This window comes from Colletotrichum destructivum, chromosome 5 (assembly GCF_034447905.1).
Source record: "Colletotrichum destructivum chromosome 5, complete sequence".
NCBI lineage: Eukaryota > Fungi > Ascomycota > Sordariomycetes > Glomerellales > Glomerellaceae > Colletotrichum > Colletotrichum destructivum.
Genome location: NC_085900.1, coordinates 3,820,641 through 3,838,597, shown reverse-complemented (window position 1 = coordinate 3,838,597; position 17,957 = coordinate 3,820,641). Strand labels below are relative to the sequence as shown.

General features: G+C 56.8%; 7 protein-coding genes across 7 annotated transcripts; 2 read left to right on the top strand and 5 right to left on the bottom strand.

The window, feature by feature from the left end:
* Nucleotides 1-18: 18 nt before the first annotated feature.
* Nucleotides 19-390, top strand: CDEST_08709 (uncharacterized protein; the record flags this gene model as incomplete). Its single annotated transcript, XM_062924868.1, has 2 exons — nucleotides 19-59; nucleotides 117-390. The coding sequence occupies 2 exons, from the start codon at nucleotides 19-21 to the stop codon at nucleotides 388-390; spliced, it is 315 nt and encodes a 104-aa protein (XP_062780919.1).
* A 499-nt stretch (nucleotides 391-889) lies between these two features.
* Nucleotides 890-2,542, bottom strand: CDEST_08708 (Putative glycoside hydrolase family 18, catalytic domain, glycosyl hydrolase family 18 (GH18) active). The gene is made up of 4 exons (XM_062924867.1): nucleotides 2,407-2,542; nucleotides 2,248-2,346; nucleotides 2,122-2,171; nucleotides 890-2,059 (listed from the first exon to the last, which is right to left on the bottom strand). Exons 1-4 carry the CDS (start codon nucleotides 2,511-2,513, stop codon nucleotides 1,062-1,064), a joined length of 1,254 nt encoding a protein of 417 aa, XP_062780918.1. The 5' UTR covers nucleotides 2,514-2,542; the 3' UTR covers nucleotides 890-1,061.
* Nucleotides 2,543-3,598: 1,056 nt separating this feature from the next.
* CDEST_08707 (Putative aspartic peptidase A1 family, aspartic peptidase domain superfamily) lies at nucleotides 3,599-6,093 on the bottom strand. The gene has a single exon (XM_062924866.1). The coding sequence runs from the start codon at nucleotides 6,067-6,069 to the stop codon at nucleotides 4,300-4,302; it is 1,770 nt and encodes a 589-aa protein (XP_062780917.1). The 5' UTR covers nucleotides 6,070-6,093; the 3' UTR covers nucleotides 3,599-4,299.
* Nucleotides 6,094-6,690: 597 nt separating this feature from the next.
* On the bottom strand, nucleotides 6,691-7,480 carry CDEST_08706 (Putative Flavoprotein-like superfamily; the record flags this gene model as incomplete). The annotated part of the gene is made up of 1 exon (XM_062924865.1): nucleotides 6,691-7,480. Exon 1 carries the CDS (start codon nucleotides 7,333-7,335, stop codon nucleotides 6,691-6,693), a length of 645 nt encoding a protein of 214 aa, XP_062780916.1. The 5' UTR covers nucleotides 7,336-7,480.
* Nucleotides 7,481-13,641: 6,161 nt separating this feature from the next.
* On the top strand, nucleotides 13,642-14,418 carry CDEST_08705 (Putative Cell wall mannoprotein; the record flags this gene model as incomplete). The annotated part of the gene is made up of 1 exon (XM_062924864.1): nucleotides 13,642-14,418. One exon carries the CDS (start codon nucleotides 13,642-13,644, stop codon nucleotides 14,416-14,418), a length of 777 nt encoding a protein of 258 aa, XP_062780915.1.
* A 562-nt stretch (nucleotides 14,419-14,980) lies between these two features.
* Nucleotides 14,981-16,147, bottom strand: CDEST_08704 (uncharacterized protein; the record flags this gene model as incomplete). Its single annotated transcript, XM_062924863.1, has 1 exon — nucleotides 14,981-16,147. The coding sequence occupies one exon, from the start codon at nucleotides 16,145-16,147 to the stop codon at nucleotides 14,981-14,983; it is 1,167 nt and encodes a 388-aa protein (XP_062780914.1).
* Nucleotides 16,148-16,419: 272 nt separating this feature from the next.
* On the bottom strand, nucleotides 16,420-17,448 carry CDEST_08703 (uncharacterized protein; the record flags this gene model as incomplete). The annotated part of the gene is made up of 1 exon (XM_062924862.1): nucleotides 16,420-17,448. The coding sequence occupies one exon, from the start codon at nucleotides 17,446-17,448 to the stop codon at nucleotides 16,420-16,422; it is 1,029 nt and encodes a 342-aa protein (XP_062780913.1).
* Between the last annotated feature and the right edge of the window lie 509 nt (nucleotides 17,449-17,957).

Genomic DNA, 17,957 nt, shown 5'->3' with positions numbered 1-17,957 from the left:
TATCCAATAACCACCAAGATGAAGACCGCTGTTTTCGGTCTGGCGTTTGCCTTCATAAGGTGAGTCTGCAGCCGGAATATGTGATTGGAATTAACTCCCTGATTAACTCGCTACAGCACTGCATTCTCCCAGGAGATCTTCCGGTGCGGTTGCGCCGACGCCAACGACGGGCTCATCAGTGGCGTCGAGGACTTGTGTGCCTCAAAAGGCGGAGAAGCGCAGGCGAGTCACCTGTGCATCAAGTTGCCGTCAAGGTTCACGGACGAAGAGTGCATCGCGGTTCAGGCGGGAGCCAAGGGCAAATGCATAGTCGATACCATCCCCAACCAGACGGGGTCAACCATCAGGGCCACTGTCATGCTTGCATCCCAGACATCCGCGGTTGCATAAACGGTCAACCTTACAGATTAGAAGGCTTAGATTGTAGAAACGCCAAGCCACAAGAGGGGTGTTTTGTACGCAAGTGTCTAGGTTGAATTGTGAGGAGCCGAAGCACAAGGCAAGCCATTTTGATCCGTGGATTGCATTATGCCGGTATCAAACCCGCCACGGGTGGCATGGTTAAGGCATAAGACGAGGGTAAATCGACCAACGACAGATTTTGGCATTCTAGCAACCCTCACGTCACTATGTCTCTCAGTGTGAGTAGATTGCAAGAAACTAGGGGTGCAGATAAATAGAATGACTTGCGAGGCTGCGTATCGCCAACATATGGAGTTGAGTAAGACTCTCACGACGTAGATTGTATGCAGCTTGCACTAGTTACTATCAGTACCTGGGATTGCTGCTCGGTTGTCTCGTTGGGGGCTATGACAACATGACGGCAGAGACATCATCTTGTCTGGACTCCGAGATTGAGGTGGCGTGTACAAGCAAGTTCAATCGCTCTGATTCAATTAAAGTAACAAACACTAAGACTTGAACAACAGAACTGGATACAACTAGGATGAGACAAAGATACGGAAGAGCAGCCTAACCCAAGAACTCAAACCTACATCAAGCCCGAGGACTCATCGAGACGGGGACCAGTCAAAGAGAACGCACAATGCCAATCCCCAACCTCAACCACCGGGAACCCCGGCCCGGATGTTGTCATACTGGCTGTCAGGGTAGTGGAGCTGATTCAGGCTCTTGTCCTGCGCGGCCGCGCCGCCGAGGGCATCGAAGCTCGCCGCCAACAAACTGACCCCGCCGCTCCTGTCCCCGCTGGCCTCCCAGAACATGGAGCCGCCGAGGCCCCTGCCCGTCAGATACGCGACCTTGGTCCGGACGACGGCGGGCGTGTCGTACGAGACGAGCTCCCTGGCGCCTCCGTCGTAGCTATACGAGGCCACGGCCGTGGCGTCGTACAGCTCCGTCGCGCCGGCGCGCGGCAGGGCCTTGTAGTCCCATACGCCGGGCTCCCAGGACCCGCCGCCGACGCCGGAGAAGGGCCGTCCGACGCCGTCGGTCTGCTGGAATGCGCGACCGTAGCCGGGCATGCCGAGAACGATCTTGGAGGCCGGGACGCCGGCACGGAGGTAGTCCGTGACGGCTGCGTCTGTCGAGAAGGGTGTCGAGGATGGATTGCCCGGGTTCGGGTAGAGGTTCGCCTGGTGGCCGCTGTTGGCGTCCCACGAGCCGGCGTAGTCATACGCCATCAGGTTGAAGGCGTCGATGACGTCTGATAGGGCCTTGAGGTTGAGGATGTTGTAGTGGCTCGGCCCGGCGGGTGACGCGATCGTCAGGAGGTAGTGGTATCCCGGGGTATGTCTCGCGGCGTAGGCGTCCAGCTCACCCCTGACGGCCTGAAGCAGGAGGACCATGTTGGCGGCCTCGGCGGCGTTGGAGGGGTACTCCCAGTCGACGTCGACGCCGTCGAAGCCCCAGTCCTTCATCAGCCGGACGGAGGACGACGCGAAGAGTGCCCTGCCCTCGGGGGTGCTGGCGGCGGCGGGGAAGTTGGTGGACCACGTCCAGCCTCCGATACTTAGAAGGACCTTCATGCGGCGGTTGGCCTTCTTCAAGATGTACAGCTGCTTGGCACAGCCGTAGGCGTTGTTTCCGACGTCATTCCATGCTTTGTGGGCTGTCAGCGGGTTGATGCCCTATTTAGATCTTAACGAACGCTGGCCGTCTTACAGTCGGTCGGATAGTGCTTCTCCAGATCGGAGTATGTATCGGCAGAGTATCTGACAGAATTCCCCTGAGTGAGCTTCTGTGTTGCTGTGTTGTGCCAGATGAGCTTGAGAGACCCGGCAAACTCACACTTCTCCGGATGGGCGAAGATTCATGAATGCGTAGAGAACGTTGGTGATCTGGGATGCTGGGAGGTTTTGGGGTTGGTAGTTACGGCCGTAGATTGCCCTTTGCCATTGTCAGCGTCCCGGAAGCGTTGCTTTCGACAGACACAAAACGTTGATGTACCAGTTGGTGAAGTAGACGGCGTTGGTATAGCCATCTTGACCTCGCTCGGTGGACTTCACCGGAGACGCCTCGGAAGTGTGGACTGCTGCTGGAAGTATTCCTGACATTGCGACTATGGAACTTCGAGACAAAAGAATCTCTTGTTGAAAAATCTATGGTCCCCCATTAAATAGGATCCTGAAGAAGAGAAAAAATCGTGTTGCGGTTCAACTAGACGTCACTAGTGGTCGAGCGATCAACTGACCATGATATGCTAGTCGAGTCCGTCGCATTTAGACCATAGGTCGTCCACAGAAACTAGGTGCCAAGGAACAAAGCCATTGTTTTCTTGTTCACACGTCCTTTCGGGGTCAGGCTATGTTACAAACTCATGTCCACGTTGCACGGAACGTTGCGCCCCGGGGGTTCTTGTTCCCTAAGAGGTTCGAGCAACCACGTACTCTATCTGTAAGACATTTCACCGCTCGGAGACTCTGAACTACGTCGTGGGATACATGTGAAGAGATTCAGACAGTCTGCGCGTCACGTTCGTGTGGTCGCATCCAGGCCAACCACGCACGACCTAGTACATTGACTCAATGCATTATTAGCACACGCAAGACCAAGATTTTCGACAAAAAGAACTGGATGCAAAATAGCAGTCTGGAATTTGAGACAAAACTTGTGTGGACTGGATGGCCAACACCACCGGTGAGGACTTGGTGATGGTGCGCGGTGAGTGGCCCAGGCAAGGTGAGGGAGGGGGCTAATGCAGGTGTAGGCCCCCTTCGTCTTTACTAGCAGAAGCGAATGGTGCTTTCAGATTGGCTCAGCCTGATCTTCTTCAGAGGGCTACCCTTGATGCCCATGTGCCCTCGTATGCTGGCGATTTTTAGAGCGGATGACCGTGTTCGGGGGGCCGAATGTGACCCTCCGCTGCGAGGGCTTATCGCTGTTTGTGAGGGGCCGTCTGAGGGGAAGGTAAATGGGAGCACATGCTTCTGCATGGACGGTTGGATGGGAGCTGTCACATAACTAATGGGTTAAGAGGGGGGTTGGAAAGACTTGTGACGTGTTGTGACGATGAGCGTTACTCTTTGGACGGGGTCTCTGGCTTGCTTCCAAGTTCAACTCCAAGAAGCGTATTGACGCTTGTTGAATACTATGCGAAACGATTTACCGAGTCGTAGATTGGTTAAGATAAAACTGCCGTCTATCAAAATACTTAGCAGTAACTTGAACACAGCCTGGCAGACTTCCGGAAGTCACAAGGTGGAAATGTGACCAAGTCGCGAATGAACGGTGCATCCATCGACCACGACCACCACCGTCTTTCTAGTTTACATAACAAGAACGCCCAGGGGTTCGGGCGGCAACCAAGGACTCTGGGAGCTGCCATCTGATTTCCTGCATTATTGCAGAGTAGCATCGGTCGTGGTTTTCGGCATCAGTCCCATCTGGGGTGTGTTCATGAGGTTGATTTCCACGCAGCCACAGCAGTGTGGTCTGCAACGTTGCAGCAAGGGAAGACAGGAATAGGTAGTAGAGACGCTCGCGGATTGGGTTATCGGGACCTTATCCAACCAGAACCTCACTCCCGTAGCGGCAGAAGTGGTCATATTCAGAGAGCAGTCATCCCACCAACACATCATCTCCGGAAGGACTGCCATGCCTCATGACCGTCGGACTGGTTTAGAATATCCCGGACCGGTCCGAAAATTGGTTGCAGAGCAAATGACGCTGATCCCTTGATTCTGGCCGGCTGAAATCAACAGGACACAGAAATCAGACAAGAACAGGAATGCTTCTATGACTACACCACTACGCACTGGGAGTCAGACGCTGCATTATGAGTTATCCTACAGAAATAATCATCTTCTCTACTGCGGTCTCGCGGAAGTCACCTTCTTGCTGTCACGCTGCTCGTCGATGGTCTTCGTCATGGGGGCCTTCCGACGTCACGGCGGCCTGCGGCAGGGAGCCCTCCTGAGCCGCGTTGCATCCATCACCAGTGCCGTCCTGCGGGTTGGCCTCTTGCTCCATGTCTGCCTGCTTCGCCGAGACTTCCCGTCCGCCCTTTCTAATCCGACGGCATCGTCGGATGGCCCAGAAGGACAGGCCGCCGACGAGGAGGCAGAACAGGCCGACGCCCAAGCCGATTCCGATCTTGACAGGGGGCGGGAGAGACTCACTGTCCCCGCTGCCGCCGCACTGGGCGTAGGAGCCGGGGCAATAGTCGGGCCTTGCCCACGTCGACTCGGGGACCCTAGCCCCGAAGCTGGCGAAGGGCACGACCTCCTCCTCCTCCTCCGTCGATGTTGCGCCGCCGAGACTGGCCTGCGCCATGGCCACCTCCTCGTTGGCGAGGTCAAAGACCATGTAGGACTGCCGGAAGACGGCGCCTCCCAGCCAGTGGAGGCTGTAGGAAGAGGTCGAGACCTCGGACTGGACCGCGAACATGCAGTACTCCTCGGTCGATCGGGCGTCTGGGGACCGCAGCGAGTACGCCCAGACGTCCGCGGGCACGACTAGGTCGGCGAGGGCGACGACCAGGACGGGGCCCTGGGACCCGTAGAGCCGGATGCCGATGCTTCCCGTGAGGGTTCCAGCCGCGGCGCACGGGATGACGCCCGCGTAGAAGTCGGTGTTCCAAGTGGCGCCCGCGAGGGCCCAGATATCCCGCGCGAGGGCGTCTGGCAGCACGGAGAACACGGACTGGGGCTCCAGCCGGACGATGATGAGGACGGCGTCTACGTTCTGCAACAGAACTTCTTGTCCGAGAGGCTGCGGTGCGCCCAACGGCGAGTTGTTCCCGTTGACGGAGTAGAGCGTTGCGTCGAAAATGCGCTCTCTGTATTTGGAAACCCTGCCCTGGGAGCTCCAGGTGGGAAAGCGAAGGAGGGGCCCCTCGAACTTGGACTTGTCGACGGCGCCCAGAAGCAGGTGTCCGGACTTGGGTGAGCCGTAGTCGTCGTCGTTGTCGTCGTCGTCGTCGTCATCGAGCCAGAGGCTGTAGGCGGTGGACTTGATGTGGCCGTCCTCCAGCAGCCGCTCGAGAACGGTGGGCGGATCGGTCGAGGCGCTCCAGAGATCGCGGCTCACGTTGAACCCCAGACCCAGCACGCCGACGAAGTTCTCGGCCGACGGAACAAGGCCCATGGTGAGATTGGGCAGCGTGGCGCCGGGGATGCTCAGGGTGTCGCTGGCCCAGTCGCCTCTCACCATGTCGGAGATGTCCCAGCTTGAGAAAGAGGCGGTGTCCCGGCTGACGTAGGTGGAGGACGCGATGGGGTCGAAGGCGCCGTACTCGCACGAGGGTTTCTCCGCTTGGGACGCGTACGTGAGGGTGTAGTCGTCGTATGGCAGGGAGTCGGCGCATTTCGCGCGGTTGGGGACCCATGAGGCGCTCTCCAGTATGCTCAGCCTCAGGGACATGTCCTGCGGCGGCGTGCCGACGGTGACGTTGACGACGTATTGCCAGTTGTCGACCGAGAAGTCGACCGAGGGGAGGGATCTGCGTCCACCACCGGGGCCCTCGGCGGCGACGGCGGCGGCGGCGGCGGACCGAGTCTGGACATTGGTGCCGGCGGGTGACCTGCTCTGGCGGGTGAACGGCAGACGGACCTGCGCCGAGGCCAGAGAGACGGCGCAGACGGAGCCGACAAAGAGAGTGGACGTCCTCATGGCGGACAAGACAATGAGCGGAGGGGGGGGGGGGGGGGGGGGGGGCGGTTGATCAGTGGCGCATAAGGAGGAGAGACGAGAAAGAGAAAAAGGCGAAAGGGAAGAAGACAAATCGAATGTCCCCCCCCCTACCAACTGGTGCAACGAGGTTTTTTCCCCCTCATCTCAATACGGATATGCAAGACTCAATAATACCCCTTGGAAAGCGGCACAGCAAGGTGGAAATAGGCAGCAGATTTCTACCTGTCGAGTCTGCGAATAAACAACGAGACCGATAACACGCGCGATAACACGGAGAATCACGATACCGTCGACAGGGGACCGGGGGTTGTTGTTGGTGTGTTAAGCGATATGATGCGGTGGAGTTTTGGTGTGATGGAAGTGGTTAGACGACTCTCCCCGATATTATATGTCTAAAGCTAAAATTCAAGCTTGTTTCTTCTCTTTTCCCTTTCCCCCCTAATCTCCCCTACCCCCCCGGAGGCTCTATCCATCTAGCTCATGGATGCTTGATGGAACGAATGATCTACACGGATCGAGACCAGGTTTCCAACCCAGCTCACTGACTGACTGCCGCTTTTGTTGTATACAATATACAAGAGCCCATCTGTGAGTGAGTGCTCAGCTCTCACTCTTGGCCGCCGCCGCCGGCGGCGGCGGCGGCGCGTCGAGGAGCTCCCTCAGCTCCGCAAACGCCTTCCGGATCGTCTCGGCCTCGGCCTTCCAGTTCTCCCGCGACTCGTCGCCGATCTCGCCGCCGATAGCAGCCATCAAGTCCGGGCCGGCTCCGCCGCCGGCAAAAGGCAGCGCCGGGCGCGTGGGCGCCACGCGGAGCTTCATGCCCTCGAGCGTCTTCTGGGCCTGCGACGACGCCGAGTTGCCGCCCGCGATGCCGTAGCTGACGATGGCCACGGGCTTGCCGATCCACTCGTTGTACAGGTAGTCGATGGCGTTCTTGGTCCCGCCCGCGAGGCCGTAGTTGTACTCGGGCACGACGAGCACGTAGGCGTCGTGGCGGGCGATCTCGCGGCTCCAAGCCCGGCTGTGCTCGTGGGCGAACTCGCCAAAGGCCGGCACCTGTGCGGGGAGGAGCTTCTCGTCGAAGACGGGCAGGTTGAAGGACGCGACTTCGACGAAGGCGAGCTCGACGTCGGCGGCGGCGGCGTCCGGCGCGATGACGTCCCTGACCAGCTCGGCGACCTTGGTCCCGATGCGAGGAGTGCGGGTGCTTGTCGCGATGACGGCGACTCTCTTGTTGGCGGCCATGGTCTTCTAGTCTTGTGATGCTCTTCTGGCTATTCGAGGCGCGAGACTTGGTCTGTTTGTAGATGTGTGTGTATATATGTATGTATGTGTGTGTATGTGTGTGTTCCTGATCGTAGCGTTTCGATTCAAGAGGGTCTGTCTGGTCTGGCAGAGGGAGAGAGAGAGAGAGAGAGCTCGGATAAGGCTGTCTTTTTATATTCCACTCGTACCGATACACCCAGAAGCATCTTGACGCGCGCCTAAGCGAACTTGATGTCGCAGACAACTATCCCCTCTCTGTCTTCGCCAACATTTGGACCAACTGGTCAACCCTCCATTTGCAAGTCGTACCTGTTCTTCTCCGCGTCTTAGTCGGGCGGGAGCTCCACCTCCCAGCACGTCACATCCCGCGCGCATCCAACTGATCGTGGACATGCAGTCATCCCCCTCCTGCCCTCCTCCCTCTCCCCAAATCTTACAAACATAGGTCTTGGCATGTCCACCTTATCCGGGGGGGGGGGGGGGGGGGGGGGGGCAGCCTATCATCTGTGACGGGCTCGCCATCCCGGAGTTGTAGGAAGCAGACTTGGCTTGTAGTAGGGCTTACATCCTACATCCCACTGCGCGCGGCAGACCCCTCGTCCCCAACTGGGGGGAAAGGCGAACCGGGTATGCCGCGCCGTACCGAGAAGGGAAAGGCGAGACGAAGCGCGCGGGCATTGGTCAGCCAGCCACAGATAGGTGTTCTATCTTCTCACTGCATTTTTTTTGGGGGGGGGGGGGGTCTTGGGGGTTCAGGTAATCCTCGCTGTGCCGTGTGGAAGGACCTGAAGACTAATACCATGTTTTCTACCATGTTTTCTTTTTACCGCCGTTTTCTTCCATCGTTTTCGTGTAACCTGTGAGACCTGGAGAGGGGCCCCCGCCTTGGTTACATATCTTGGAAGCTCGGCAAGTTATCACAACGAAGCAGGCCGAGGAGAGATAGCCAACATTCGTCTGTGAGACGAGACCTTGACCATTCCTTGCGCGAGCCATAGTCGTCTTGTGCTTCCCCGCCCAACACCGGTGGAACCACCAACCACGATCTGGTTACGGAGAAACAACACGCCTCGGTGGCTCAGTGGTAAAGCGTCTCACTCGTAATGAGAAGATCGGGCGTTCGATTCGCCCTCGAGGCAGCCATTGCTTTTGTCCCGCGAGATGTGACAGAGCATGTGGTTTTCTTTTGCCCCTTGCTGGTGTGGCGATGATAGAAGAGCAGCGAGGAGGACCCTGGTAGAAAGCTGAGCAATGCTGTACGTAGGCAATATATTCGCGTGATTTTACCTTTATGTGTAGCATATATCACCTAGTTATCGCCATGGCAGTTGCGACATCGTTTCTTATATTGATTGGCAACTCTTTCAGTCTTGCTGGCGACTTGCAACCTCTCATAAATTAATGTTCATGTCCGCCATGGAGGAATGAAGGAATGGTTGGTTGACCAGATTGTTTCCACCGCCGAGGAGATGTCCCCAATTCTCTACGCCGTGTCATTCCCCGCCAAGCTGACGTTGAATCGCATCGTCTCACTCTTCTGCTCGATGAAGTCATCTTGTGTTTCCTGACTTGAGACAACACAACACGCCATCCATGTACAGGTATCCATCGCAAAACACCTGGAGGGTCCGACGACCACGGATAGCTCCGTTTAGCTTCGCTTGACATTGTCAACGCTGAACCTGGCGGTGGATCTCGTCAGCAAGGGTAGCCCCCGAGTCGGGTCTGTCTGCCTTCTCACCCCCGGATCTTGGAACTTCAAGGGACGACCCCGGGCTAATAAGCTCCCACGCGACAGCAACTCGCATCCCCCCTCCTCTACTCTCTACAGTTCCGAGGCCACCTCGCAAAACGTCTTGGAAACACGACCACATCCCTCGTCTCCGCCGGGTGGCCCCGCAGAATTGACACAGGCAGGGTTGTCGTCCCAATGTTTCAGCGTCGGCCATGATCCGTTCCCGTTGACTCTCCAATGTTTTTGGCTTGGAGCGGTTGCTGACACGCAGCGGGTGAGCAATATACCGTCGTTGCCACCCGTCTTTACATATGATGTACGCTCCCAGTAGGACGGACTCTTACAGGAGCTTCGTATGGGCCTTCTGTAATGAAGAATGCACGACTGGAATTGGCTTTACATTAGCGCGTTGGCGTGGTTCGGGTAACCTGCACTATCGAGTCTACGATGCACAGCCATCTTCGACAGACGTACGATATGGCCGGCGGCAATGTCTGGGTCGGGCAATAGAAGAAGCAGAAGAACACTCTGAAGCAGAACCGGAGTCTTTGCGGTTGCTCTGTGTGTGTGTGTGTGTGTGTGTGTGTGTGTGTTGTGGCAAGCAACACGTTGCAGGTCATCCGTCTCGAGTCGTGACGGGAACATGGCTCGCCAAAAGCTCAGCCCGGAGACACAACCTCGCCAAAGTGGGATCATTGACAAAGCGGACAGAAACGTGGTCCACTCAACGGCCAAGACCCTGAAGCTCGTCCAAGAGGCTTTCCAACTCCCTGACCGCGGTCCCACCGAGACATCTTGCAATGGCGTTTGCCATTTGTGCCCACCGACAGACGAGACACAACTTGGATAGGCCTTCTGAAACTGTCCCTCAGCTACTGGGGTCTCACCAGGAAGAAGTGCAAGACAAACGTCTCGCTCGTCAAGTGATGTTTTGACAGAGTCAAGTGATGTTTTGACAGATATCTACCGATGGTTAATATACGGCGACGTCAAAGCTTTCATTTCTGCCTTCTTGTTCCAGCCGACAGTCAACCGCAAGATTTTCTCTCCCGGCGCATCACTGAATCATGTACGTTTCCGGAAAAGATCGTCGTGCTGATCCACGATGGAATCCTTCTCCATATCTCCTGACATCTGACTGGTAGCCCAACCAACTTCAAAGAAGTACCCAAGTCAAACTCTTGACTCAAAACCCTGGGTTCATGGTCGTTGGAATATTTCGACAGTTTCAACGCAAGCCCGCAGCTCTGATCCAAAGCATACCCGGCTGTAAACGTGCCGTCTGTCTCCAGATCAAGATCCGCGTCGGCCCTTGCTGGCTCCGTATTGCCGCAACAGAGAGAGAGAGAGAGACGCTATCCCTTTCGGTGGCATCCGAACCGAACGAAGTCTATTATCCTCGTCCCGATGGTGCCGATGGATCTGATCTGCCAGCTCGCGAGAGCTTCGCCGGACGCAATTCGCTTGGTCCCCTGACGTGAGTTAAGCCCGTTTGCCCCCATGGTTGCGGAAGCGATACTCGATCTCTGTCCCGCGGCCACCGAAAGGTTCTCTTCCAGAGCTACCTGATTAGTCTTTACATCTCCCGAGAAACCGGGACCTGAACTTTCGGAAAAAGAAGACAGAAAAAAGTAAGCTTTTTGATTGTCCTTCATGAGAACAAAGGACGCCGAGGCTTTTCTCTTGTCCGAACACAACACACGGTGGCTGTCACGCCGGAAACCTTTTCCCTCTGGAGGTTTACTTTGACAATGAAATCGGCACACAGTTTCTCCGTCAGACGATTCTTCTGGCAGCCCGCAGGGTTGGAACACACTGAACCTCGGGGTGTGTGTGGCTTCGGCAGATAGCATCGGCATCGAGCGCAAACCTTCCACGCGCTCTCATGGCAAAGAAGTACGGAACATCTATCTCTCGGCCGCCTTCCTCCAGCCTCCATCGTTCCATGAACGCTCAACCCTTAGCCTTCCATCACCTCATGACGCTCATCTCGAGGTCGACATGAAGGGGCCCTGAGATCCGTCACAAACAAGACTATGCGAACGATTCGGCTTTAAACCAAGCAGACCCGAGTTAAGCGAGGCCTGCAGCGGAGAGTTTTCTCAGGAATCCCTCGCTCTGGCCCCCCCTCTGTCCGCATCCCGGGACCATATTGGGTTTAGCATCTGGCAGCCAACAAACGGTCGGATGGACCACCTTGACGTCCATTCATGTCACATACTTTGCCCAAGGTGACGCGGATGTCGACAACGTCGAATGGGACTCGGCTCCGAACTCTGTACCGTCGTAGGCTCGTTATCAAGGGCTATGCAATAAAAGGCAATTCCATGGCGATTGAGTTTCCGTCAACTCGGACGGCCTCTCGGGGCAGTTGCTCCTGAACGCTCTATTTTCCTCCACATGCCTAGCTTCTGACCTGACGTGACCAAAGGGGAAAATCAGCAGCGTTCGAGAGCCAAATTTTGCAAAAACAAAAGTCTAGATCAGCGAGAGCTGCCCGCGAAAGAAGAGATCACCCACCGGCTCGGCCGGTACCTTGAATGCAAAAGGTGACTTTTTTTCTCTCGCAAGCTTCTGCTCTGGTGGCCTTTAGCGTTTACAGTCGCGAGGACCAAGAGGACGATTACTTTGTTACTAGGCATTGTCCCCCTTTTTGAGGCAACAGCTGCTCGAAAGATTCAGAAAGTAAGAGGCAATTGACCGTACCGCCGCCGGTGGCCGTTCTGGGTATAAGTCGCTGGGATGAGTTTCGGTCGAGTGACAACGGTTGAAGAAACTGGGAAGAACCGGAGTCGGCCAGAAGGGAGAACCGCCAATCCCGCGTCTTTAGCCGGAGCGGACGAACACTCGCCGACGGGTTATGACCCCTGGTTCCGATGCAGAGTGCGTCTTCTGGCCCATGACGAGGGTGAGCATGGATCCCGTTGACACCGCTGGCTATCGGTCCCTTCTTGATGGCCGTCAAGGCATAAGCCCCCCGCCCCCCCTTGCCGCTGGTCAAGGGTTGCTGGACTCATGCGGCGTCGAGGGTTGGAATGACGACATGCCACATACAAGTAGCTGCTTTATTAGTCGCCGTCCCCCTTGATGTTTCGGTCGTCCTACCACGCGGCATGGAAGTTGTGCTGGTCAGCGCCAGTCGAGTGTTGGGCACTGCAAGTGGGATGAGAAACCGAACGGGATCCCTGGTCTCGATGATGACGGGTCAAGAGGGAGGGCGGTGGTGGCTTTGACTCTTGTCCAGGGTTGTCCGCTGTTCGAATCCATGGGCCGCCGTTGTGCGAGGGTGGGCGGGATCATCGTGGATCGACCGATTAGACGATGTAAATTCTCCTAGTTAAGTAAACAAAGCCCGTGCGATTCTTGTTTTTTTAGTTATTTTTTCCCCTTCTTTTTTTTTGAAACGAAAACGAGAAAAGGTTGAGACGGTCGAGGTAGAGACAAGGTTGTATCACCGTTGGAATCGGGAAACTCATTCGATCAAATGAGCATCAGGGGAGCCCGAGCTGATCTCGCATTTCAGCGCCTGACTCGAAGAGGACCCAGAGATGACCCTTGCGTCGACGGTCAACTCATGCAACGCATCATTGTGTTCTGGCGACTGTTCAAGTTCCGTAGTATAGGTGTGAGATGTCTTCAAATAGACCCAACTCCCAAATCTTTCCAACGAGGGCTAAAAATTAAAGTCGACCGTCTTCTTCGACAAGGCTGAACAAGGGGAGAAGAAAGTACCCAGGTAACATCACGCAACATGCCTAACTATGCGTCCTGAACCGTCCGGACTCTTGCATCGTGAAACATAAACTCAAACCAAATGTCCTCTTTAGGGAACTGGTCTGAACTTTTGTATTCCTCGCATCAACCAGCCGCGAAGCTCGCCGACTAGCTCAACAACATCTTTTTACAAGCCTGCCTGGCTATGGCTCGGGAACCCTACATGGAAGAGGCTCCGGCTCCATACACACACACACATACCAAAAGAGTCCAGGACCGTCTCAACTTTGCCTCATGAAGCCGGCATTCCCAATCACGCCGGAAAGTACTGCTGCTGAAATTGAGACATGTGGCAGCCAAGTCTCTTGTCGGTCATCACCTTTGTGTGTGTACAGGTATATGTGTGTGTGTGTGTGTGTGTGTGTGTGTGTGTATGAGAGAGAGAGGGAGAGGGAGGGGAGGAAGAGGCCTAGACCAGGCTCTGTCATCATCCATCATCCATCATCCATCATCTTTACCACCCCTTCCCCCCTCCCCGCATTCCTTTCACCTATATGGACACCGCTGTCGAAGTCAAGTCTTCTCTCTTTTGAGATTGCCTGTTCTCTCTCCTGTCACTACTTCCGTCACCTCATGATCTGGAACTCCTTTGAGTTGGAACAGTCTGAAGTTCCCTCTCTCCCACTCTCTTCTATCCCTACCACCACCACCACCACCACCACCAACCACACTCTCTTATAATCTCAAAGGAAGCAAGACAGCAAAGAAGAAGAAGTGACCTCTCGATCCTTACTCTCTCGTCCAAAAAGGGCACCGAACTCCACTGGCAGGCCACGATGCAGCTCCGCTCTTTGCTGTCTCTCTCCCTCGTCGCGGCCACGGTCCTCGCCGCCCCCGTCCCCGCCACCGTCGCCGCCGCCGCCGCCCGGAAACGTGACCTAGCCTCGATCCAGGCCGCCCTCAACACCATCAACTCGGCGCTCCAGGGCCTCGACAACTCGGTCAAGGCCACGACGACCGTCACCATCGGCGGCGGCATCCAGCTCATCGGGGCCGTCGGCAGCGTCAAGACGTCGATCCAGGACGCCACGACGCAGGTCCAGGCCTCCCAGCCGCTCAACAATCAAGACGCGCGGAACCTCAAGGCCGCCACCGACGCGCTGACGAACAACGTCAAGGTCACCATCAACGACGTCGTCGCCAAGAAGAGCCTCGTCGACTCCCTCGGCGCCACCCCGCTCGTGGCCGTCGCCCTCCAGGACCAGAAGACGGCCAGCGTCGCCCTCGCCCAGGCGCTCGTCAGCAAGGTGCCGCCCGAGCTGAACGCCGACGCGCAGAAGAGCGCCACCGCTCTCAGCACCGTCCTGGACCAAGGCATCGGCATCTTTGGCGGGACCACGGTGGCTCCCGCGGCGGGCGCGGATGCGGCGTCGTCGGCCGGAGCAACCACCGTCTGTCAGGTCGTGGACCCGGCCACCGCTGCCGCTGGGGCTCCCGTTGCCGCCGATGCTGCCGCTGCTGCTGCTGCTGCCGCCCCCGCCGCGGCTCCTGCTGGAGGTGGCGGCCTCTTGGGTGGTCTCATGGGATTCCTTGGAGGGCTGCTGAAACATTGAAAGAGCCTCTCGAATGAGACTGGGTTGTTACGATTAAGTTTTGGCGTTTCTTGTGGGTTATTAGGCGTGCAAGATATATCACGGCAGGGTCCGTCTCCTACACGCCGAAGCGGGGGTTTTCTCATTCTCTTTCAAAAAAGTAAAAAGGACAAAACTTTGAACGTCTCTCAACATTAATACAACCATCGTTTGAGAGAAGCTTCTCTATCGTCTGCATGTTACTGGTATGGGGTTGTGGTTTGTCTTTTACGCATCGTGTTGGTTGCTTCACCGATACCACAAGCATGTATAAGAAGTATCAGGTTATACAGCATTAATAGTATCAATATGAGGCCATGCCACTGGGTCAGACAGAACAGAACCTTATTCGAGACTTCAGACAAGTCATCAATGATAAGTTGCCACTGAATTACTATCTACATTCCATGCGTGTGCAATTATCTACTGAAAGACTAAACTTAAGTTGGTGGTGTTTGCGTCATTAATCATAGCAAACCCGTGATTCCCGCCGTACCCCCCTCCCCCATCATGTACTAAACTTATGTGCTCGTCATTCGAGCCTTTATCTCAGAGAACCACCCTCCCTCTCGAGGATGGTGAACTTTTGCACCGACGACCGCGCCAACGGTCGTCCTTCGTACGGCCCGAGGCCTTCCCGGTCCAGACTGAGCGGGATCTCGCCGGACGTCGCTTGGCTCTCCGGCCGCAGGTGCGACCTCTCATCCTCGGGGTCCGTATACCTGCTGAACCTCGACTGGATGAACAGCGGCTGCGCCACGCCGTAGTGGCTGACCGGCGGCGTCCCGAAAGGGTTCTCCCGTATCTCGGGGCGGCCGACCTCGACCTCATTCAGGTACGGCGTCGACGACATCCTCGTCGGCACCATTCGCGAGAGACCGCCCCGGGCGGACCGAAGCGAGCCCCTCATGGACCTCACGGATCCCCGGATCGACCGGACACGGCTGTACGCCTCGGGTCGCGGCGGCAGCACGACCGGCTTCTCGCCGTTCACGCGCCTTGTGCTAAAGGCGACAATAGTGCGTCCGGAGCCATCCCGGCCGAGGCCGGACGAGTCGACGACCTCGTACGGGTGCCCGAGCCCGATGAGCTCGTCTTCAATCTCCTCCCTGGTGAGGAGCGCGGCCTCGTAGTCCTCTTCACCAGGCTTCGGCTTGCGCGAGTAGTCGCCGGGCCCCTTGGAGCCGTTGGGCACGTGGAAGAGCAGGTCGACGCGGATGACGGCGTAGAAGACGACAACGAAGATCTCGAACATGAAGCCCGTGGTGTAGAAGACCTCTTTGCTGAAGAGCTTGTTCGTCGACGTCGGCGGCTCCGGGTTCAGCGTCGCCGCGAGCCGGACGGCGTGGCCCGCGATGAGCAGCGTGGCGCCGATAAGGAGCACGGCGATCTTCTGGTGAGTGTCGCCCTGGCCGAATCGCTCGGGCCGGGGCCCCGGGATTGTGGAAGCCACGATGACGCCGATGACGGGGAGCACGGCGAGCAGCATGATCCAGGAGACGCCAGCCTTGAGAAGGTTGAGGGCGGTGTCGACGCGGTCCTGGTCCTCAATCTTGAAGAAGGAGACGCCGATGGAGGTGCTGTTGAGAAGGACGACGGCCGGCACGGAGAAGAGGAAGAAGAGGGTGAAGACGCGCAGGGCCGGATGCCATCCGAAGTGCGGGTGTATGGACCGGATGATGCGCTGGCCGAATATAATATTGACCACCATGACGACGACGGAACTGGGGAGTTTGTTAGTTGTAGGTTCTTAATCTCTCTCATTCTCTCTCTCTCTCTCTCTCTCTCTCTCTCTCTCTCTCTCTCTCTCTCTCTCTCTCTCTCTCTCTCTCTCTCTCTCTCTCTCTCTCTCTCTCTCTCTCTCTCTCTCTCTCCTTCTTCTCTTGGTAAATGTGAACACACATATACATCTGTCTATATATGTGTGTGTGTACCATATATGATAGACACCCATACGTATACGCGAAGAGATGACATGGAAACTTACCCTCCAAACTGGACAATGAGCGCCACGAGGATGACGACGCGAGTCTTCTCAAAGGCCCAGACGATGCGCATGATGCACGTGACGCTCCTGACCATGCAGAAGTCGAACATGAGGTCCGACAGCAGGAACTTGTGGCCCCGCTTGGCGTTGGCGCGGTAGATGCGGATGTGCGTGTACGCGCCGGCGGCGAAGAGCAGCAGGAAGAGGAACGTCACGGGCACGTCGATGTTGCTGGTCGGGTCGCCGCCGATGAAAATGCCCGCGGCCGGGTCGACGAGCCGCTGGACGGGGGGCTGCTGCGGCGGTGCCGCTCCCTGCGCGGGGGGCAGCGTCTGGCCGGGGGCAGCGCCGGTGGTGCTGGCCGGCAGGGCGATGGGCACCGTGCTTGACGACATCGCGGCGGCAGGGGTTGACGTTGTCGACGATGACGGCGGTGGCGGAGGAGCTGAGAAGACTGGTGGTGGAGCGGTTGTGGACTGCAAACGCTGCGTTGTCGATGGTGGTGGTGGAGGAGGAGGAGGAGGAGGGGAGGAAGGACGCGCTGCAACTGAAGTTGTTCTGACAGTTGTTCGCGGAGGAGGAGGAGGGGCAGCTGAAGTTGAAGCCCTCGCTGCTGTCGTTCGTGGCGGGGGTGGAGGCGGAGGACGTGTAGTAGAAGTCGGTGGTGGTGGTGGCGGCGGCGGTGGCGGCGGTACTCTTGTTGATGTGGTCGTCGTCGATGTCGAGGTTGTTGTTGGCGGCGGAGGAGGTGGAGGAGGAGAAGGAGGAGGCGGAGGAGGAGGAGGAGGAGGTGGTGGCGGAGGCGTAGTTGCAACCGGCGCTGTTGTTGAAGTCGAGTCCGCCTGAGGTTGGCCGGTTGGGAGTTCGGCTATGAAGGACGTGGCATCAAGGAGCTGTCTGCCCTCCAGTTGTTGTTGTTGTTGTTTCTGTTGTATTTGCTCTTGTAGTTGTCGATGTCGCACAGGTCCTATGCGTAGGCCTGCCGTTACTGCTGCTGCTATCGTAACGATGCTGAACAACCTCATGGTGTTGCTGAGACGAGTTTGAGGGCGTCTGTACAGGCCTCTCAGGGTTCTCTCTCATGTGCGATGAGAAATTAGTATTTAATCCATGCCAGCATGTGTTTGTTGTTTGTTTGTTTGTTGTTACTGTTGGCGGTGGTGGGGGTAGTGGTGGTGTTGAAATGGTGATGAGAAGCCACACAGAGACAGAGAGACAGTCAGAAGCAGAAGCAGGTGAGAGACGCTAGCACGAAAAGAAGGACTCCATGGCCGTACAACCACGGCGAGATATGTGATGGACTAATGGGCCGATAGAGGGACAAAAAAGAGGAGGGTTAAAGCGGGGAGAGGGAGAAGGAGGAAGACGAGGGTTGAGGCAAGGTTAAACAAGACCAGGGAGTGACTTGAGCAAGCCATGTCCCAGTCGGCAACAGTCTGCCGGGGTCACTGACGACCTGATTACTCTGAATGGGGGGATGGGGGTGTGCGGCCCCCCTCTCCCTCTCGCTCTCTAACGAGGACATGGTTGAAGG